Source organism: Microtus oregoni, unplaced genomic scaffold (genome assembly GCF_018167655.1).
Source record: "Microtus oregoni isolate MIOR12 unplaced genomic scaffold, Mior012 000028F_ref0000031, whole genome shotgun sequence".
Taxonomy (NCBI): Eukaryota; Metazoa; Chordata; class Mammalia; order Rodentia; family Cricetidae; genus Microtus; species Microtus oregoni.
In genome coordinates this window covers 4,227,303-4,243,424 of record NW_024543087.1, presented here as the reverse complement: position 1 = coordinate 4,243,424, position 16,122 = coordinate 4,227,303, and the positions used below count along the sequence as shown (strand labels likewise).

At 45.7% G+C, this 16,122-nt stretch overlaps 1 protein-coding gene across 1 annotated transcript; it reads left to right on the top strand.

The window, feature by feature from the left end:
* Window positions 1-9,584: 9,584 nt before the first annotated feature.
* Window positions 9,585-10,672, top strand: Ccr8 (C-C motif chemokine receptor 8). Its single transcript, XM_041677551.1, is given in 2 exon segments — window positions 9,585-9,744; window positions 9,747-10,672. Coding segments are annotated over 2 exon segments (1,086 nt in total).
* Window positions 10,673-16,122: the final 5,450 nt, after the last annotated feature.

Below are 16,122 nucleotides of genomic sequence, written 5' to 3'. Positions count from 1 at the left end.
AAAAAACAAAAAAAAGAATCATAGACACAAAAGAACAGAGCTAAGCATGGCTTTTCAGTAGCAGCATTTTCTCGGGTGGGCTCTGTTTGCGAGAAGCAAGCAGAGGCAGGATTCTCTTAAGAGAAGGCTCCTGTCTCAGTGGTGGCAGCAAAAACTGTGCAGCTCCTTTTTAGAAGGCTTCCTGGTTCGTGCTAGTCACACAAACAACTCTGACTTTCGGGAGGGCCAACTATGGAGCATTTAAATGGGGTTTGTGAGCAGAATGCTATAACTTGCTTAATGGCAACATAGACCCCCTGTGTGCCTGAAAATGGGACCATGAGCATGGTTCACAGAGGTGGTAATGGATCTCCACCATGTTGGACTGAGCAGAGCCAAAAGGCAAAGCAGGGATCATTTTGAAAAAAAAAAAAAAGAGGGAATGATGGGATAATAGATTTATAATTGTGAGTTACTGCTTTTAGACAAATATATTGGTATCGATTCTTTTTTTTTTTTCGAGACAGGGTTTCTCTGTGGCTTTGGAGCCTGTCCTGGAACTAGCTCTGTAGACCAGGCTGGTCTCGAACTCACAGAGATCCGCCTGCCTCTGCCTCCCGAGTGCTGGGATTAAAGGTGTGTGCCACCATCGCCCGGCTGGTATCGATTCTTATATATTGATACAAAGTTAAATTATATTGACTATTGTATGCTTGCATGTTTCTATGTCTGTTTAAAACATTTTTATGTATTGACATATATTGTATTGATATATATATATATAGTATATATTTACCATATTGCAGTGTACATTTCTACCTCTGATTAAGATACTTATATAATATTTGTGTATTGATATATATTTGCCATATTGCAATGTATATTTGTACAGTGTTTATATTTGGAGGTCATTATCCTCATTTGTTACACAGTTGTTTATTGTCTTAATCTTTAAGTTAGATAGATTTTGAGAATTATATAGATAAATAGTCATCTAAGTTTGTCATTTATAATTAGACTAATCAGGTTCTCTAGATATATAGAGATTATATTCAGTATAGATAGATAATCTTCGACCTCTTCAAAGAGCTGTAGAAAATGGTCTTTAATCTAACTCAGAGTTTCGTGATAGTGAGACACAATTGCTCCTGGCAACACCGCTCTATTCCCGAGAGAATGTTGAGCACCAAAGACACTCCACCTGGAGCCTTTCTTTTTGGCAGAACTGGCCTTTGGGCAAAGAAATGCCCATACCTCAACCACTGACAGAGATACAGAGCGTGCATCAATGGATAAAACAGGACTGTCATATCCTGCCAAGACAGGGTAAGATAGTTTTGAAAAGTTCCTTGCCTTTAATAATGGTATGTCAGTTATGTTAGGCCTTAGCCAAAATTGGTTGACTCAACATTGCAAACGAGACTTTGGGTGATTGCCCAGGTAGTCAGTTGTCTCTGTCAATTGTTGCAAATTTTGGATATATCTCGTTTGTTGAGTAGTGTTTATTCCCTTCTCAGATCTTTGACGGAGTTGAAGATTATATAATTGTAGGTTCTCTCTACATTATTTGGACTCCTTGATATAGAATGTTTAGCAAAGCTTTTGTTCTCAATATTGTTTGTTATATTTATTATTTGTTGTTATTGTATATAGTTGTATTTGGTTTAGTTCTGTCTTATTTAGACAAAAAGGGGAGATGTAGGGATAAGTCCCGCCCCTTAGGGGGCATGTTCGCCTCGGGCTAATGTTGGCCTAGAAATTTGGCAAGTGTGCTCCCATCCCTTTCTGCTTTCCTGGTCTCTGCAGAACGGTGGTTCTGTAAGTCTATTTCGCCATTAAAGCTATATATATTTTTACAATCTGTCTGCATTCGTTTACGCCGTTACAGTCCTAGCCATGCTAATTAGCATTTTAAGAAGCAGTCCTGGTCAGAAAAGGATTACAGCTACACAGTAAAGACAAATTCAAATGAAAAAGACTTCTAAATGAGTCACAATGTGTATAAAAAATGTACATAGGCTTGGGAGAGAGAAGAAAAAGAATATATCAAGTTATAAAAAAAAAGTAAATGGTGGGGCTGGAGAGATGGCTCAGTGGTTAAGAGCATTGCCTGCTCTTCCAAAGGTCCTGAGTTCAATTCCCGGCAACCACATGGTGGCTCACAACCATCTGGAATGAGGTCTGGTGCCCTCTTCTGGCCTGAAGACATACACACAGACAGAATAGTGTATACATAATAAATAAATAAATAAATAAATAAATGGTATTTTAAAAAATAAAAGTCTTTAAAGAGACAGAGTAAACTTATAAAAAAAAGTGATAGAGTAAGAAAAATAAGCCACACAAAGATAGAATATACACAGAGAGTCTGGATTATATATACTATTGTGTTTGTTATTCTTTTTTAAAAAATGCTGCAAGATCCCCACGGCAGTAAGCAGCAGAAATGCTGTAGGTCCCAAATGGTGGTGGTGGGCCATGTGGTGGCAGGCAGTGGGCCCCAGGCAGAGATGGCTGTTGGTCCCTGAGCAATGGCTGGTCCCAGGCAGGGAGACACATGGTGGGCGGGCAGAAGACAGAAACATGGATAGACACGACATGCAGGATGAGGTTGAATGTTTATTCAGGGGGTTATGGAGGAGGAAGGGTGAAGGGGGGACAGAGAGAGAGGGGGAGAGAGAGAGAAGAGGAGAAAGAGACAGAGAAGGGGGGAAGCAGAGAAGTGGGGAGAGAGGCAGAAGCAAAGCTGCCTCTCTGAGAGGAAGATGGAAAAGAGAGAGAGCTCAGGCCGGAAGCTGAAGATCAGCCTGCCTCAGCAGATGGGGAGGGAAATGGGTGTGGCTTGTCTCTTAAAGGGACCAAAACCATAACAGTGTTTTCTTTGATTTTTTTTTTTGATTGCAGAGAGGCATTTGATTTTGTGGACTGTGAAGCTAAACCAATACATATATTTTAAAGGTTTCTTCACTTCAAAATTTAGGTCTAAGGATATGTTGTTTTGAAAAAGAGGTTTTTCTTTTGTTTCCACAGAGGATGAGAACCTGTGGATTCCTTCCAGACTAATGTGGTTTGATGGACTAAGACCCTCTGAAAGGTCACTGTGAATCCCCCCCCCCCCAATTACTTTGTCCAACAAAAAGGAGGAAGCAGTTTGGAGAGAACTATGCCCAAATTTCTAAATATTGTTCATTTAAAGGGGGATATGCTATGGAGATTTGCATTGGCATGGATCTTGGCTTAGTGATACAAATTTAAGGTCAATTTTGTTATATATATTTCTGCTTTTGATTATGATATTGTGCTTGTGCAGCTCATTTAAAAATGTAATGTATAATTAAGAAATATAGATTACTAGATAATCATCTATAATAGTCAAGCTTGTAGTCATGTTAGATAGGTTTTCTAGATATATAGAGATATATTTCATTAGATAGGTATTCTTCAAATCTTTCAAAGACCTTTAGAAGATGGCATTTAAAATGTTTTAAGAACTTAGACTTTTCTTTCTTTTTTAAAGATTTATTTATTATTTATACAGTGTTCTGTATGCTGCAGGCCAGAAAAGGGCGCCAGATCTTATTACAGATGGTTGTGAGCCACCATGTGGTTGCTGGGAACTGAACTCTCGAGTTCTGGAAGAACAGTCAGTACTCTTAACCTCTGAGCCATCTTTCCAGCCCCAAGAACTTAGACTTTTCATGACGATAAGACACATCTACTTCTGGCAGCACCAATCTACTTCAAGAGGAAGATGGGCATTGAAGAGGCTCCTCATGGAGTTTGTTATGTCAAATCGGGCAATGACACGTCAGAGGCGGACCAGGGGCTGTATATATTCCCCCGCGCGGAAGGGCTCGGGGGTCTTTTCACCTCTATCTACACTTCAGTCTTTTGTGCTCCATTAAAGTACGTTCCAAGAAGAATCCTGTTGTGGCGTCTTCTCTGCTGGCAGAGTCGCGCTCTGCAAGTGGTGCCGAAAACCAGGGACCTTGACATCCAGGCACCAGGCAAAAGACCCTCACAGCAGTGAGAGGATTCAGAACTTGGACGTGCGGAGCGGCAGTGCCGGTAAGTCCTCCGAAAGTTAATTTTCTGACGTGCTGTTGGGGGGAGTCGAGCCACAGATCTATGCTCTGGCCCTTTTTCTTATGTGCGCTGTCATAAGCCTGGATGGGAGTTTGTCCACTGGAACCTGCTGTAGACAAAGCGAAAGTAAGTCCGGCGTAGTTAGGCCGGGTTTTCCCCGTGTATAAGTTGTGCGTAGGTAAGCACACAGCATGGGGAATGTGAGCTCATTTTTGTGTCCTCTCCAGCGACTACTGAGAACCCGAGACCTGAAAGTCTCAGATGGAACTTTGAGGAAGTTCCTGGACGACGTGGATCAAGCAGCTCCTTGGTTCACAGGCTTGGGGGACATTAATCTTCCCTGCTGGGAGAAATTGGGTAAAGATCTTGAGACAGCCAAAGAATAGGGCACACTCCGGCCGGGGACACTTCCCCTATGGAGATTAGTGAGGGCTTGTCTGAAGGAAGGTAAGTGTGTTGAGGCATTGAAGGAAGGCCGTAGAACACTCTCTGCTTACCAGGACAGCATGTCAGAGTCAGAATCAAAAGGAAAGGGAGGACCTAAAAGGAAAGAAACTAAGGAGAGCGACAATAGCTCTCGGAAGGGAAAAAAGAAACTCCAGAGTAGCGCTACCCCAGAAAAGAAAAGCATATATCCACTTTTGGATGAGTTTGCTAATTTTTCGATTGACCGATCATCGGATGAGGAGGATCGGTTGGATGAGGAGGAGGATTTGAGCGTAAAGGATTTGGCGGAGGCTGCACGGACTTAAGGAATGTCAGCCAGCTTTACTCTAGGATTGGTGGAGCATTTAGGGCAGTCAGCTATGACCCCCGCTGATTGGATGAGCACAGTGAAAGCACGTGTTTCTTTAGGACAATACCTGGATTTTCAATCTATATATACTGATCTTGCCATTGCACAGGCCCGCGCTAATGCGGCTAATGGCAATGCCGCTTGGACGGCTGATATGTTGCTAGGACAAGGGCAGTGGATTAATAACCAGACAGTTTTTCCAATATTGTGTATCTTGCCAACTGAAGAAGCCCCTACTGCAGTACTCTGGCAGAAGGGACCTTTGTTGTGGGTCCATGTCCATGCCTCCATCCCTAAGGTTATTCAATATTATCCTGCAGCAGTCGCTACGATTGCTATGGCAGGCATAAAATTGTCTTTGACATATTTTGCTATGCAACCTCATTTGCTTATACAGCCATATAATCCTAAACAGATTCAAATTTTATGTGCCACCGTAGATGACTGGGCCGTGTTGATTACCACCTTTAATGGTAGATTTGATAATCACTATCCATCAGATAAATTGTTACAATTTATTATGCACCATCTGGTGGTTTTCCCTAAAATAACAGCCTCACATCCGCTGGAAGCGGCGGTTACGATTTTTACTGATGGTTCAAGCTCAGGCAAAGGAGCTTATGTGATACTGGGAGGAGGGACAGTGAGGAAATGTTTCCAGTACGACAGACCGCAAATGGTTGAGTGTCAAATGGTGTTGGAGGTGTTTCGCAACTTCCCAGAACCCTTGAACATTTATTCGGATTCTCTTTATGTAGTTAATGCAGTCCGCTGTCTAGAGGCCTCAGCAATAATATCAACTACTAGTCCTGTATCCTGTGTTTTCCTGGCTCTTCGTCAAGAGATTAGGAGCAGGAAATATCCCTTCTATATTACCCATATTAGAACTCATTCCCTTTTGCCCGGCTCTTTAGCAGATGCTAATGTGCAAGCTGATGCTGCAACAAAAGCTTTTCCATCTTAAATTATGGACCCCTTAGCGGCTGCAAAGCAGTTCCATCAATTATATCATGTGTGTGCTAAAGTCTTAAGATTAAAATTTGGTATAACTAGACAAAATGCCAGGGAAATAGTCAAGTCTTGTGAAGCATGTGTTTCCTTTCATCATTCTTCCCATGTTGGAGTCAATCCTAGGGGTCTTAAGCCCGGGGACCTTTGGCAGATGGATGTCACTCATGTGCCCGCCTTTGGGCGCCTTCAATATGTTCATGTATCAGTAGATACTTGTTCAGGGGTTATTCATGCCACACTCCTGACTGGGGAGAAGGTCACCAATGTGGTAACACATTGTTTGGAGGCTTGGGCTGCTTGGGGCAAGCCCCAACACTTAAAAACAGACAATGGCCTGGCTTATACATCCAGAACATTTAAAGGTTTCTGTGAACGCATGGGTGTTCAACATCATACTGGCCTGCCGTACAACCCACAAGGACAAGGAATAGTTGAGAGGGCTAATCGCTCCCTGAAGGAACTTTTACAAAAAAAGGGGGAATAGGCCATGGCCTACCACCAAGGAATGCTATATCCTTGGCAACATTTACCTTGAATTTTTTAACCTTGGATGATAAGGATCGCTCACCTGCTGATAAACATGCAAGCATGAGCGCCATAGAATCCACCCTAGTAAAGTGGAAAGATGTGTTAAAAAATAAATGGAGTGGACCGGATCTGGTGATTGCCAGATCCAGGGAAGCTGTTTGTGTTTTCCCACAGGATCAGGAGGACCCAATCTGGGTGCCAGTAAAACTGACCAGAGAAGTGAAGATCGCTGCGAAGGATGAAGACAACCCAGTGAATACTGATCATCCTGCTGTGGGTGACTCAAACAGATGCGAAGAAGATGACAGTCTGGCGGAACAAGTCTGAACAAATTGGACGAAACCTGGCAGGAAATTGGTCGCCAGAGATGGAACTGCTACTTCAAGAGCAGCTGTTTCAAATCACCATTTTGAATAGCACCCGCGTGCAGCCTCTCACTCTTGGACAGTTTTCAGACTGGCTCTACTCTGCCTTTTCTTTTTTCAAAGAGTGGGTGGGTGTGGGAATGTTCAGTGCCCTGTGCTGCCTCGGTGTGGTCATATGCTTATGGCTCCTTTGCCGATTCAGGACACGCCTGCGCAGGGATAAAGCAATTATGGTACAGGCTCTTGCTGCCCTTGAACAAGGAGTCTCCCCCCAGGTCTGGCTACGTAGCCTTAAAGATGGCCTCTGAGCAAGATGCAGCCTCGGCACCTCCAGCCTTAGGGCATTGCACGGAGATAGGTGCATCTTTGCTCCCCTCTTCTCTGTCTCTTTTACCCGGTCTTACAGTCCTTGCACCTTGTTGGCCTTGCTGTCATTACACTCGAGAGGATTTGGACTAGGGTGCTTTTGCACCCTCGATCGTGAGGAAAGTCATGAAGTTCCCCACTAGATCGGGTGTTCTGTTTTTAAACAAAAAAGGGGGAGATGTAGGGTCTGGCATTAAGCCCATTGCCGTTTTTTCTATTGTCCCTAGTTGGTGAACAACTGCGCACGCTCACCGCTCACCGCTGGCCCAGGAGTAATTTGATTCTCACCTATCACTTGCTCACACGTCTTGCTCACACGATTGCCTCAGTGTGGTCTGAGCCAATCGAGCAGTGATACGTCAAATCGGGCAATGACACGTCAGAGGCCGACCAGGGGCTGTATATATTCCCCCCCCGCGCGGAAGGGCTCGGGGTCTTTTCGCCTCTATCTACACTTCAGTCTTCTGTGCTCCATTAAAGTACGTTTCAAGAAGAATCCTGTTGAGGCGTCTTCTCTGCTGGCGGAGTCGCGCACTGCACCCTGTTTGTCTCTGCCCTAGATAGGAGGAGAAAAGACGGATGGTATCAACTGAAGCTTGAGAGCAAAAAGCCCCTGGGGGCGGGGCAGGACTATCAAAAACCAGAGGTAGTTGTCACGTTAACCCTTTTCACTCTTCAGATTGACTTATGAACCGCTGAGAAAGAGAAGCCACAGGTTGGCAGATATGCAGCAGCAGGCAGAGGAGAGCGGGCAGCTTTGACAACCTCAGAACAAAGGCTCTGCTCAGGTACCTGCTAAGGAGCATCCTGGGGTTGGGGTGCCAAGGCGATCAGGGGTGCTTTCATCTCCTCACAGAGAGGTCAGGAGAAGGCTAACTTCTAAAAAAGAAACTGAATGTCTCCAAAGCCTGAGCTTGGGTATGTCTTGCTGGCTGACAGGATGGGCCTGCCCCTTGCTCTCTCCAGAATACAGGAGGGAGGGAAAGCTTCGCAGGAGGGGAAACTAAGCAAGGATGAGCTCTCCTGGGGACCAGCCTTTACCTCAAAAGCTTCCTTTCCATCACACCATCTTGTATGTCTCTCAGTGAAGTTTCAGAATTTGTGTGTTGAGGGGGAGTATTGAGAATGGTGTTGTGCACACCAAGCATGTGTTCTACCAGTGAGCAGCACCCTCAGGCCCCGTAAGTTTTTATTCTCAATTATTTCATTTTTTGTGTGTACAGGTCAGGGGTCAACCTTGGTGCCAGCCTTCAGGTGTTCTCTGCTGTGTTTCTTGAGACAGAGTCTCAGCTTCGTGCTCACCAAGCAGGCCGGGTTGGCCGGAGCCCCAGAGAGCTGCCTGTCTCTGCCTCCAGCACAGGGATTGCAGGAACACGCCACCACGCGTGAGTTTTGGGGCTTGAATTGAGGTCTTCATCCTTGCTCGACAAGCATCTTACTGAGCTATCTCTTCCTAGGCCCTAGTTTTTGATATGACTGGATGATATATAGCATTTCTGATATGACTGGATGACATATAGCCTTTTTGATATGAGGGGATGATATAGCATTTCTGATATGACTGGATGATAAAGTCTTTATCAGGTTTACTTTCTGGAAAACCTGATGCTTTTCATTTTTAGTGTAGTTGGGATCATTTTTTCTATTGCATTTTAAATTTTTTCTGGGGGTTATGGAAGCAATGGAAGAATATCATGAATTCATGAATATCATGGGATATATCTAAAGCAAAATATGAAACATCATTTATGTTACTTGTGAATTAATACATAAATATTATACATTGCATACACCTAGGTATTTTGCTTGTTTGAGAAAGGGTTCCTCTGTGTAGCCCTGGTTGTCCTGGAACTCTGTAGACCAGGCTAGCCTTGAACACAGAGATCCACCTGCTTCTGCCTCCTAAATGCTGGGATTATAGACTTGCACCACCATATCCTACCTGTATATTGTTTATGGATACATAAAATGAAAGAGAAGCTAGGCATAGTGGCACACGCCTTCAATCCCAACACTTGGGAAGCAGAGGCAGGTGGATCTTTGTGAGTTTGAGGCCAGCCTGGTCTATATCGTAAGTTCTAGGGCAGCCAGTGCTACATAATGAGATTCTATCTCAAAAATATAAAAATTAATTAAAATAAGGAGGGAGGGAGGGAGAAAGAGGAAGGGAAAGAGGAGCCACACAAGGTGGTACATGGTACAGATCTATATCAGCACCAGGGGCCTGAGGCATGAGGCCAGCCTGGGCTAAGTAGTAGGTTCCCAAACCGCCTACCCTGTACAAAGGAAGCAAAACCTAGGGAGAATACACCACACCCTGGTGGTAGAGCACATGTGCCCACTAACACCTGATATTGAGCCCCAAGGGGCTAGGGGAGGGGCTTAAGGGCTCCAGTGTGTCCATGCAATCCTCAGCATCTCTCATACTCCTCTTTGGCCAGTCTCCTGCCTCAATGGATTACACGCTGGAGCCCAATGTGACGACGACGGACTACTACCCTGACGACTTCGCCATGCCCTGTGACACGGAGCTCATCCTCAGGGGCAGCGGGTTGCCACTTGCCCTCTTCTACTGCATCTTGTTTGTACTGGGCCTTCTGGGAAACAGCCTGGTCATCTGGTCCTTGTGGCCTACAAGAAGCTGAGGAGTATCACGGACATTTACCTCCTGAACCTGGCCGTTTCGGACCTGCTCTTTGTCTTCTCGTTCCCGTTCCAGACTCACTACCTACTGGACCAGTGGGTGTTTGGGACTGCCATGTGTAAAGTGGTCTCCGGCTTTTACTATATGGGCTTTTTCAGCAGCATGTTCTTCATCACCCTAATGAGCGTGGACAGGTACCTGGCTATTGTCCACGCTGTCTATGCCCTCAAAGTGAGGACGGCCCGAGTGGGCACGGCCCTGAGCCTGGCGGTGTGGCTGATGGCCGTCTTGGCCACCATTCCGCTGCTGGTGTTTTATCAAGTGGCTGCTGAGAATGGTGTTCTACAGTGCTTCCCGTTTTACGACAACCAGTCTTTGAAGTGGAAGCTGTCTGCTCACTTTGAAGTGAACACCTTGGGCCTGCTGCTCCCCTTCACCATCCTTCTCTTCTGCTACATCAGGATCCTGCAGCAGTTGCGCAGCTGCCAGAATCACAACCGGACCAGGGCCGTCAAGCTGGTGCTCACTGTAGTCATCGCGTCTTTGCTGTTCTGGGTCCCCTTCAACGTGGTCCTCTTCCTCACGTCCCTGCACGACATGCATGTCTTTGATGGATGTGCCATGAGCCAGAAGCTGGCTCTGGCTACCCATGTCACGGAGGTCATCTCTTTCACACACTGCTGTGTGAACCCTGTCATCTATGCTTTCATAGGCGAGAAGTTCAAGAAATACCTCGCGAACGTGTTTCCAAAAGGTTGCAGCCACCTCTTCCTCTATCTAGGGAAACAGATGCCGGTGGGGGCGTGGGATGCGCACTCTTCCATAGGAAGACAGATGCCTGCGGGGGCGTGGGATACGCACTCTTCTCACTCCTCCACCCTAGACTACATTTTGTAGGAGGGCATGCACAGATTGTGCCTCCGCCACTCTTCCTACTCCCAATCTGTCCCCCTCTCCCCGCTTCCCCTCCTCCCACTTCCCCTGGTTTACCGAGACAGAGTCGCACTTTGCAGCCCAGCCTGGCTTTGAACTCTCAATTCTTCTGTCTCCGCCTGCTAAATGCAAGTGCCATCCTTTTTTGTTTGTTTTTTCGAGACAGGGTTTCTCTGTTCAACAGCGCAGCTGGAACTCGTTTTGTAGACCAGGCTGGCCTGGAACTCTCTGAGATCTGCCTGCCTCTGCCTCCTGAGTGCTGGGATTAAAGGTGTGTGCCACCACATCAGGCTAACACCATCTTTCTTTAAAAGAAATAAAATACTTTTTTTTCTTGAAAAAAAAAGAGACCTCATAGTTTTGGGATGTGTGTGTGTGTGTGTGTGTGTGTGTGTGTTGTGTTCATGAGAGACAATGTTTTATAATTTTTCTCATTCCCAATGATCTAACCAGGCTTGATTTCTTAAAATGCATTGAGAAATGTTCCTTTTAAAATCTATTCTCTGAAGTGGTTTGTGTAAAAAAAAAATGGCATTAGTTTCTCTTTGAAGGTTTGATGCAATTTATTAATAAACCCATCCAAGGTACTTCTGTACAAAGATTTGCATTTAATATACCACACAGAGACATTTAGTGATGTGGGATTCCCCTCTGTATTCTGTGAATATGTTTTATTGTCATTGGTTAATAAAGAAGCTGCTTTTGTCAATGGCTTTACAGAGTAAAGCCAGGTGGAAAATACAAAGAGAGATGTAGAGTAGTAGGCGGAGTCAGGGAGATGCCACATAGCAGGATGCCTGATGGAACCTTGCTGGCAGGCCACAACCATGTAGTGATACACAGATTAATAGCAATGGGTTAATTTAAAATATAAGATTTAGCCGGAAATATGCCTAAGCTATTGGCTAAGCAGTGCTGTAATTGATATAGTTTCTATGTGCTTATTTTGGATCTGGGTGGGCAGGAATGAACAAGCAGCCTCTGCCTACAATTCAGCTTTTCTACCTGCTTTTGATTTGTAAGAAATTTTGCTGTTCTTTTTAAGTTCACAAATACAAGAACATGAAATCTGCACAATTAATTTTGTTGAACCTCTTTTTTAGTATGAGGATGTCCCTTTCTGGTCCTGATACAGATGGTTTGTGGGTTTGCCTCTCTCTCCTGCATGGGTTTTATGGTATTCATCAGTGGTTTTATCTTTGCAGGTAACCAGCCTTGGCCGTGCTGACTTCCTACTAACTTCTTTGCACATTGATTTTCATCTCATCTCTTTCCTTTGGGCTTTATTTATTATGGGCTCCCTGGAAACAAATTATCTATTATCTAAATATTCACTTAGTGGCACAGAGTTCTCTCTGAGCACTGTGTTTTTGGGGTGCATTTTATGCATTTTAAGTTTGATCCTAGGCAGGTCTGAGAAGCTGTCTTCCACCTCCATCTTAGCCACTGTTTTGTCGCTGTGAAGAGATACCATGCCAAGGCAACTTATAAAAGAAAGTGTTTTATTGGGAGTCACTTATAGTTTCGGAGGGTTGGCCCACAACCATCATGGAGGGGGCAGGGTGGCAGGCAGGGAGGCACGGTGCTGGGGAGAGAGAATTGGGCATGGGGCGTGGGGTTTTGAAACCTCAGTGACACAACAAGGCCAACCTCCTAATCCTTTCAAAACAGATCACCAACTGGGTTCTAAGCATGCAGTCATATGCGCCTTTGGGGGCCATTCTCATTTAAATCACAACATGCAGACAGAACACTGTATATATAATAAATAAAGCTTTTAAAAAAACTTTAATTAAAAAAAGTTATTAACAGAGGACAAGAGTTGACACTCTCCTTGAACCACGTGTCTCAGGGATCGAACTCTGGCCCCTTTGCCTGTCGAGCTACCCTGACAGGCCAAATTCTTCGTGTTTATTTAGTTTGTGAGCCACGAGGAGAGGCACATCAGAGCACCCGACTTTAATTACGGCTTATTCACTTTTCATTTTATTTTTGCTGTATATTTTGAAGCTGTTGTTGACTGCTCTCCTTGAATTTTAATCAAATAGCTTTTGTTTGTTTGTTGTTTGTTTTTCAAGATAGGATTTCTTTGTGGCTTTGGAGCCTGTCCTGGAACTCACTCTAGAGTAGACCAGGCTGGCCTCAAATGCACAGAGATCTGCCTGCCTCTGTCTCCTGAGTGTTGGGATTAAAGGCTTAAAGGTGTTCACCACCTCCGCCCGGCAATAGCTTCTTTTGTTACCATGAAATCCTCTTTCTGCCCAGTAACACTTCTTTTTGGGGGTGGTGAGTGTGAGAGAGGGTCTCTCTACATAGCCCAGGCTGGCCTGGAACTCACAGAGATTCACCTTCCTCTGCCTCCAGGGCCCTGAGATTAAAGGCATTTGAGTTCAGTCGGGGATGCATAAGACAATTTCTCAGAAGTAAAAAAGGTTTAAGAAAAAATAAAAATAATTATTGTTATGACAAGAGGCTGCCAAGCTGGAATCTTAGAGTAGGATGTCACTGAAGTCAGCTCTCACTGCATCGCCTGTATTGGCTAGCAAGGCCACCACTCTCTTCACACCGGCTCCTGGCTTCTCTGATGGGAACCCCAGCCCTGTGGGAAGGCACCGTGCTATGTCTGACAAGTCAGTAACTCTGCAGCTCGGGAACGGGGGTGGGGGGATTTCCTGGACATTTTACCAGGCTGTAAGCTTCTGGCATTTCCCTGTCTGCCCCCACACAGATGCTTCTGGAGCGAGATTCACTTTGGTATCATGCCAAGCTTCCTGAAGGGACATGACCAAGAACCTGCCCTGGACCTGCTGTGCCATGTACATCTTGCCTAAGATAAGCCCTGAGTTTCAGGAGGCCATCGTCAGATGGACATGGGGCAAATGGAGACAGAGGGACCGTCTGTCCTGCCTGCCCACCCAGCTGCCTGATGTCTTTATGTAACCTGGAGGTTCCTTTTGCACAGAAAGAATAATTCTTATTAGTGTAATAAACTAAGCAGCAGATAGATCTTTTTTAGTTACAAACTTGACATAACTGATTTAACTGTTTGCTGCTTCCGATTCCTTACATGTTAACTGGAGCCAGAGAAGAACAAGCCGAGGGAGAGGAATTGGTTAGCATAAGGAGGCCGTGCTCTAGCGCCACCTGCTGTCCATGGACTAGCGGTACCACCAGCTGCCAATAGTAGCAAAGGATTGGAGTTAATTTCCTTCCGTGTGCACCTCTGTGCCCACATGCCATGTCATTCCTGGAGTGTCAGAGAGCTATGCTCAGCCACCCCTCCTCAACACACCGATTAAACGATACAAGCCATGGAGCCGGAGCGATGGTTCAGTGGCTAGAACACGGACTGCTATTCAAGAAGGCCTGAGTTTGGCTCCCAGTGCCCATGTCTGGCAGGTTGGTTTGGAGCTCATAACTGCCCATAAGTCCAGCCAGGGAACCAATGTCTGAGCACATACTCCACATACCCCAAACACAGCTTTTTTAAAACTGAAAAAAGTCATTGTGAAATGCGGAGGTTTATTCAATGTGGCCTCATTGGGAAGAGGAACAGCAAAGGGGTCCAGTGACCCCCAAGTCCATCTTCAGGGTCTGACCTGAGCCTGGGTTTAATAGACGGTATGTGGTTTGCAGAGCTAAACAGTCCTGGTCAGGGTGTGATCCCGCCCACATCACCGTCTGGGCTCCATCTCTCCTGCAAGATGATCCAGCAGGCTGCAGAAATGTGTGCCATCTCTCCCCGGAGGCAAGCTCAAGTCTCTCTGGCTGGTATCCGGCTTCAGCCTTTCCCTTCCCCCAGCATGAGATGCCTGGGGAAGCTTTAATTCTTTGGAGTTCATTGTCTCTAACATTTCATCGTCAATGGAGGGGCACACATTCTCTCCCACTAGAGCGGTTCTAGTTTGTCAAGAACTTGTCTGTCAAAGCTGAAGAGCTGTCCTAGCCTCATCAGAACATGTTACCTAAGAAATGCATGGAGGATGCTTTGGGAACATCTGGTAACTTACATCTGGACTGCGGGATTGCATACACATGAAGAAGCAAAGCAGTGCAAACATGCCCATCAGTGCCTGAGATGGAGCTGGCATCACCTGCCTGCCTGTTGGATACGAGCCCCAGCTGTTTTGTTCATTGCCACATCCCAGAGCCCAGGTTTTGTTTATCTGCTCAGTGAATGAGTAAGAACCAAGGAGAACTGGGGCTGAAGAGGTGGTGACTCAGCAGGTAAGAGTGCTTACCACTCTTGCAGAGGACCCAGGTTCGATACCTAGCACTCGCCTGTCGGCTCACAATCACCTGTAACTCCACCTACAGGGAATCCGATGCATATGACACACATAAACACATGAAGATACAGAAGCATATACATAAAAAAGAATTAGAGGTGTTCAGCACCAAAGGACCTCTGATATGGGGCCAGGGGACACTGAAATGGATTGCTGGGACTAAGGAGTTTATTAGAAGAGTTATTAATGCCATGGAGAGACGGACAGACAGTATTATAGGGGGGGGGGGCTCAGTGGAGAGTTCAGGCCTCAGAACCAGAGCTAGACATCATGGCTGTGACTCTCCAGGGAGGAATCTGGGCACATGCAGAAGAAGTGAGGGTTCTTCTTATACCTTTCTGAGGACGGGGGAGGCTTGACAGCTGTCTTAGGGTTTCTACTGCTGCGATAAAACACCATGACCGAAGCTACAGTGGGAACAGAAACTAGGAGCAAATCCAGCCCTGGGAGCCAACCCAGATCTGGGACACTGGCAGACCAGGATTGAGCCAATGACCTGACTCAGAGTCTGCAATCTCCACTGGAACTGGAGTGGAACTGAACCAGCTACCTAAGACACAGAGAGAACAAGCTCCACCAGGAGCCGAAGCTAGGAGCAAACCCAGTCCCGGGACATGGGCGGATCAGGACTGAGCCAGCAACCAGATCCAGAGTCAGCAATCGCAACCTCAACAGGTCCAACCCCAAGCCAGGGACTTCTGCAGGAGGAGACCCAGACCAAGATTTACAGAAACAGATGAAGGACAGCAGCCTGGGCCAAAGTAGGCCTGAGACAGCAAACCCCAAGGGAGCAGACCAAAGCACAGGGCACTGAGCTACCTCCAGGAACAGGAAGAACCAACAGGGTAATTAGAACTGTGGCACTGACTGTACCATGAGGAACAACCGTCTGAGCTTTGGATTCACTGGCACCTAGAAGATTATTCAACAGAATCTCAGACAGCCCCAACCACACCTATTAGAGGAAAAGATGAGTAGAAAAGTAAGATCACACGCTACACCACAAAGAGCAACACAACACCAGTAAAACCTAAAGACACTACAACAGCAAGACCTGAACAACCAAATATGGATGAACCAGAAGAAAATTATCTAAAAAGTAACCTCAAGAGAATGTTTGAAATT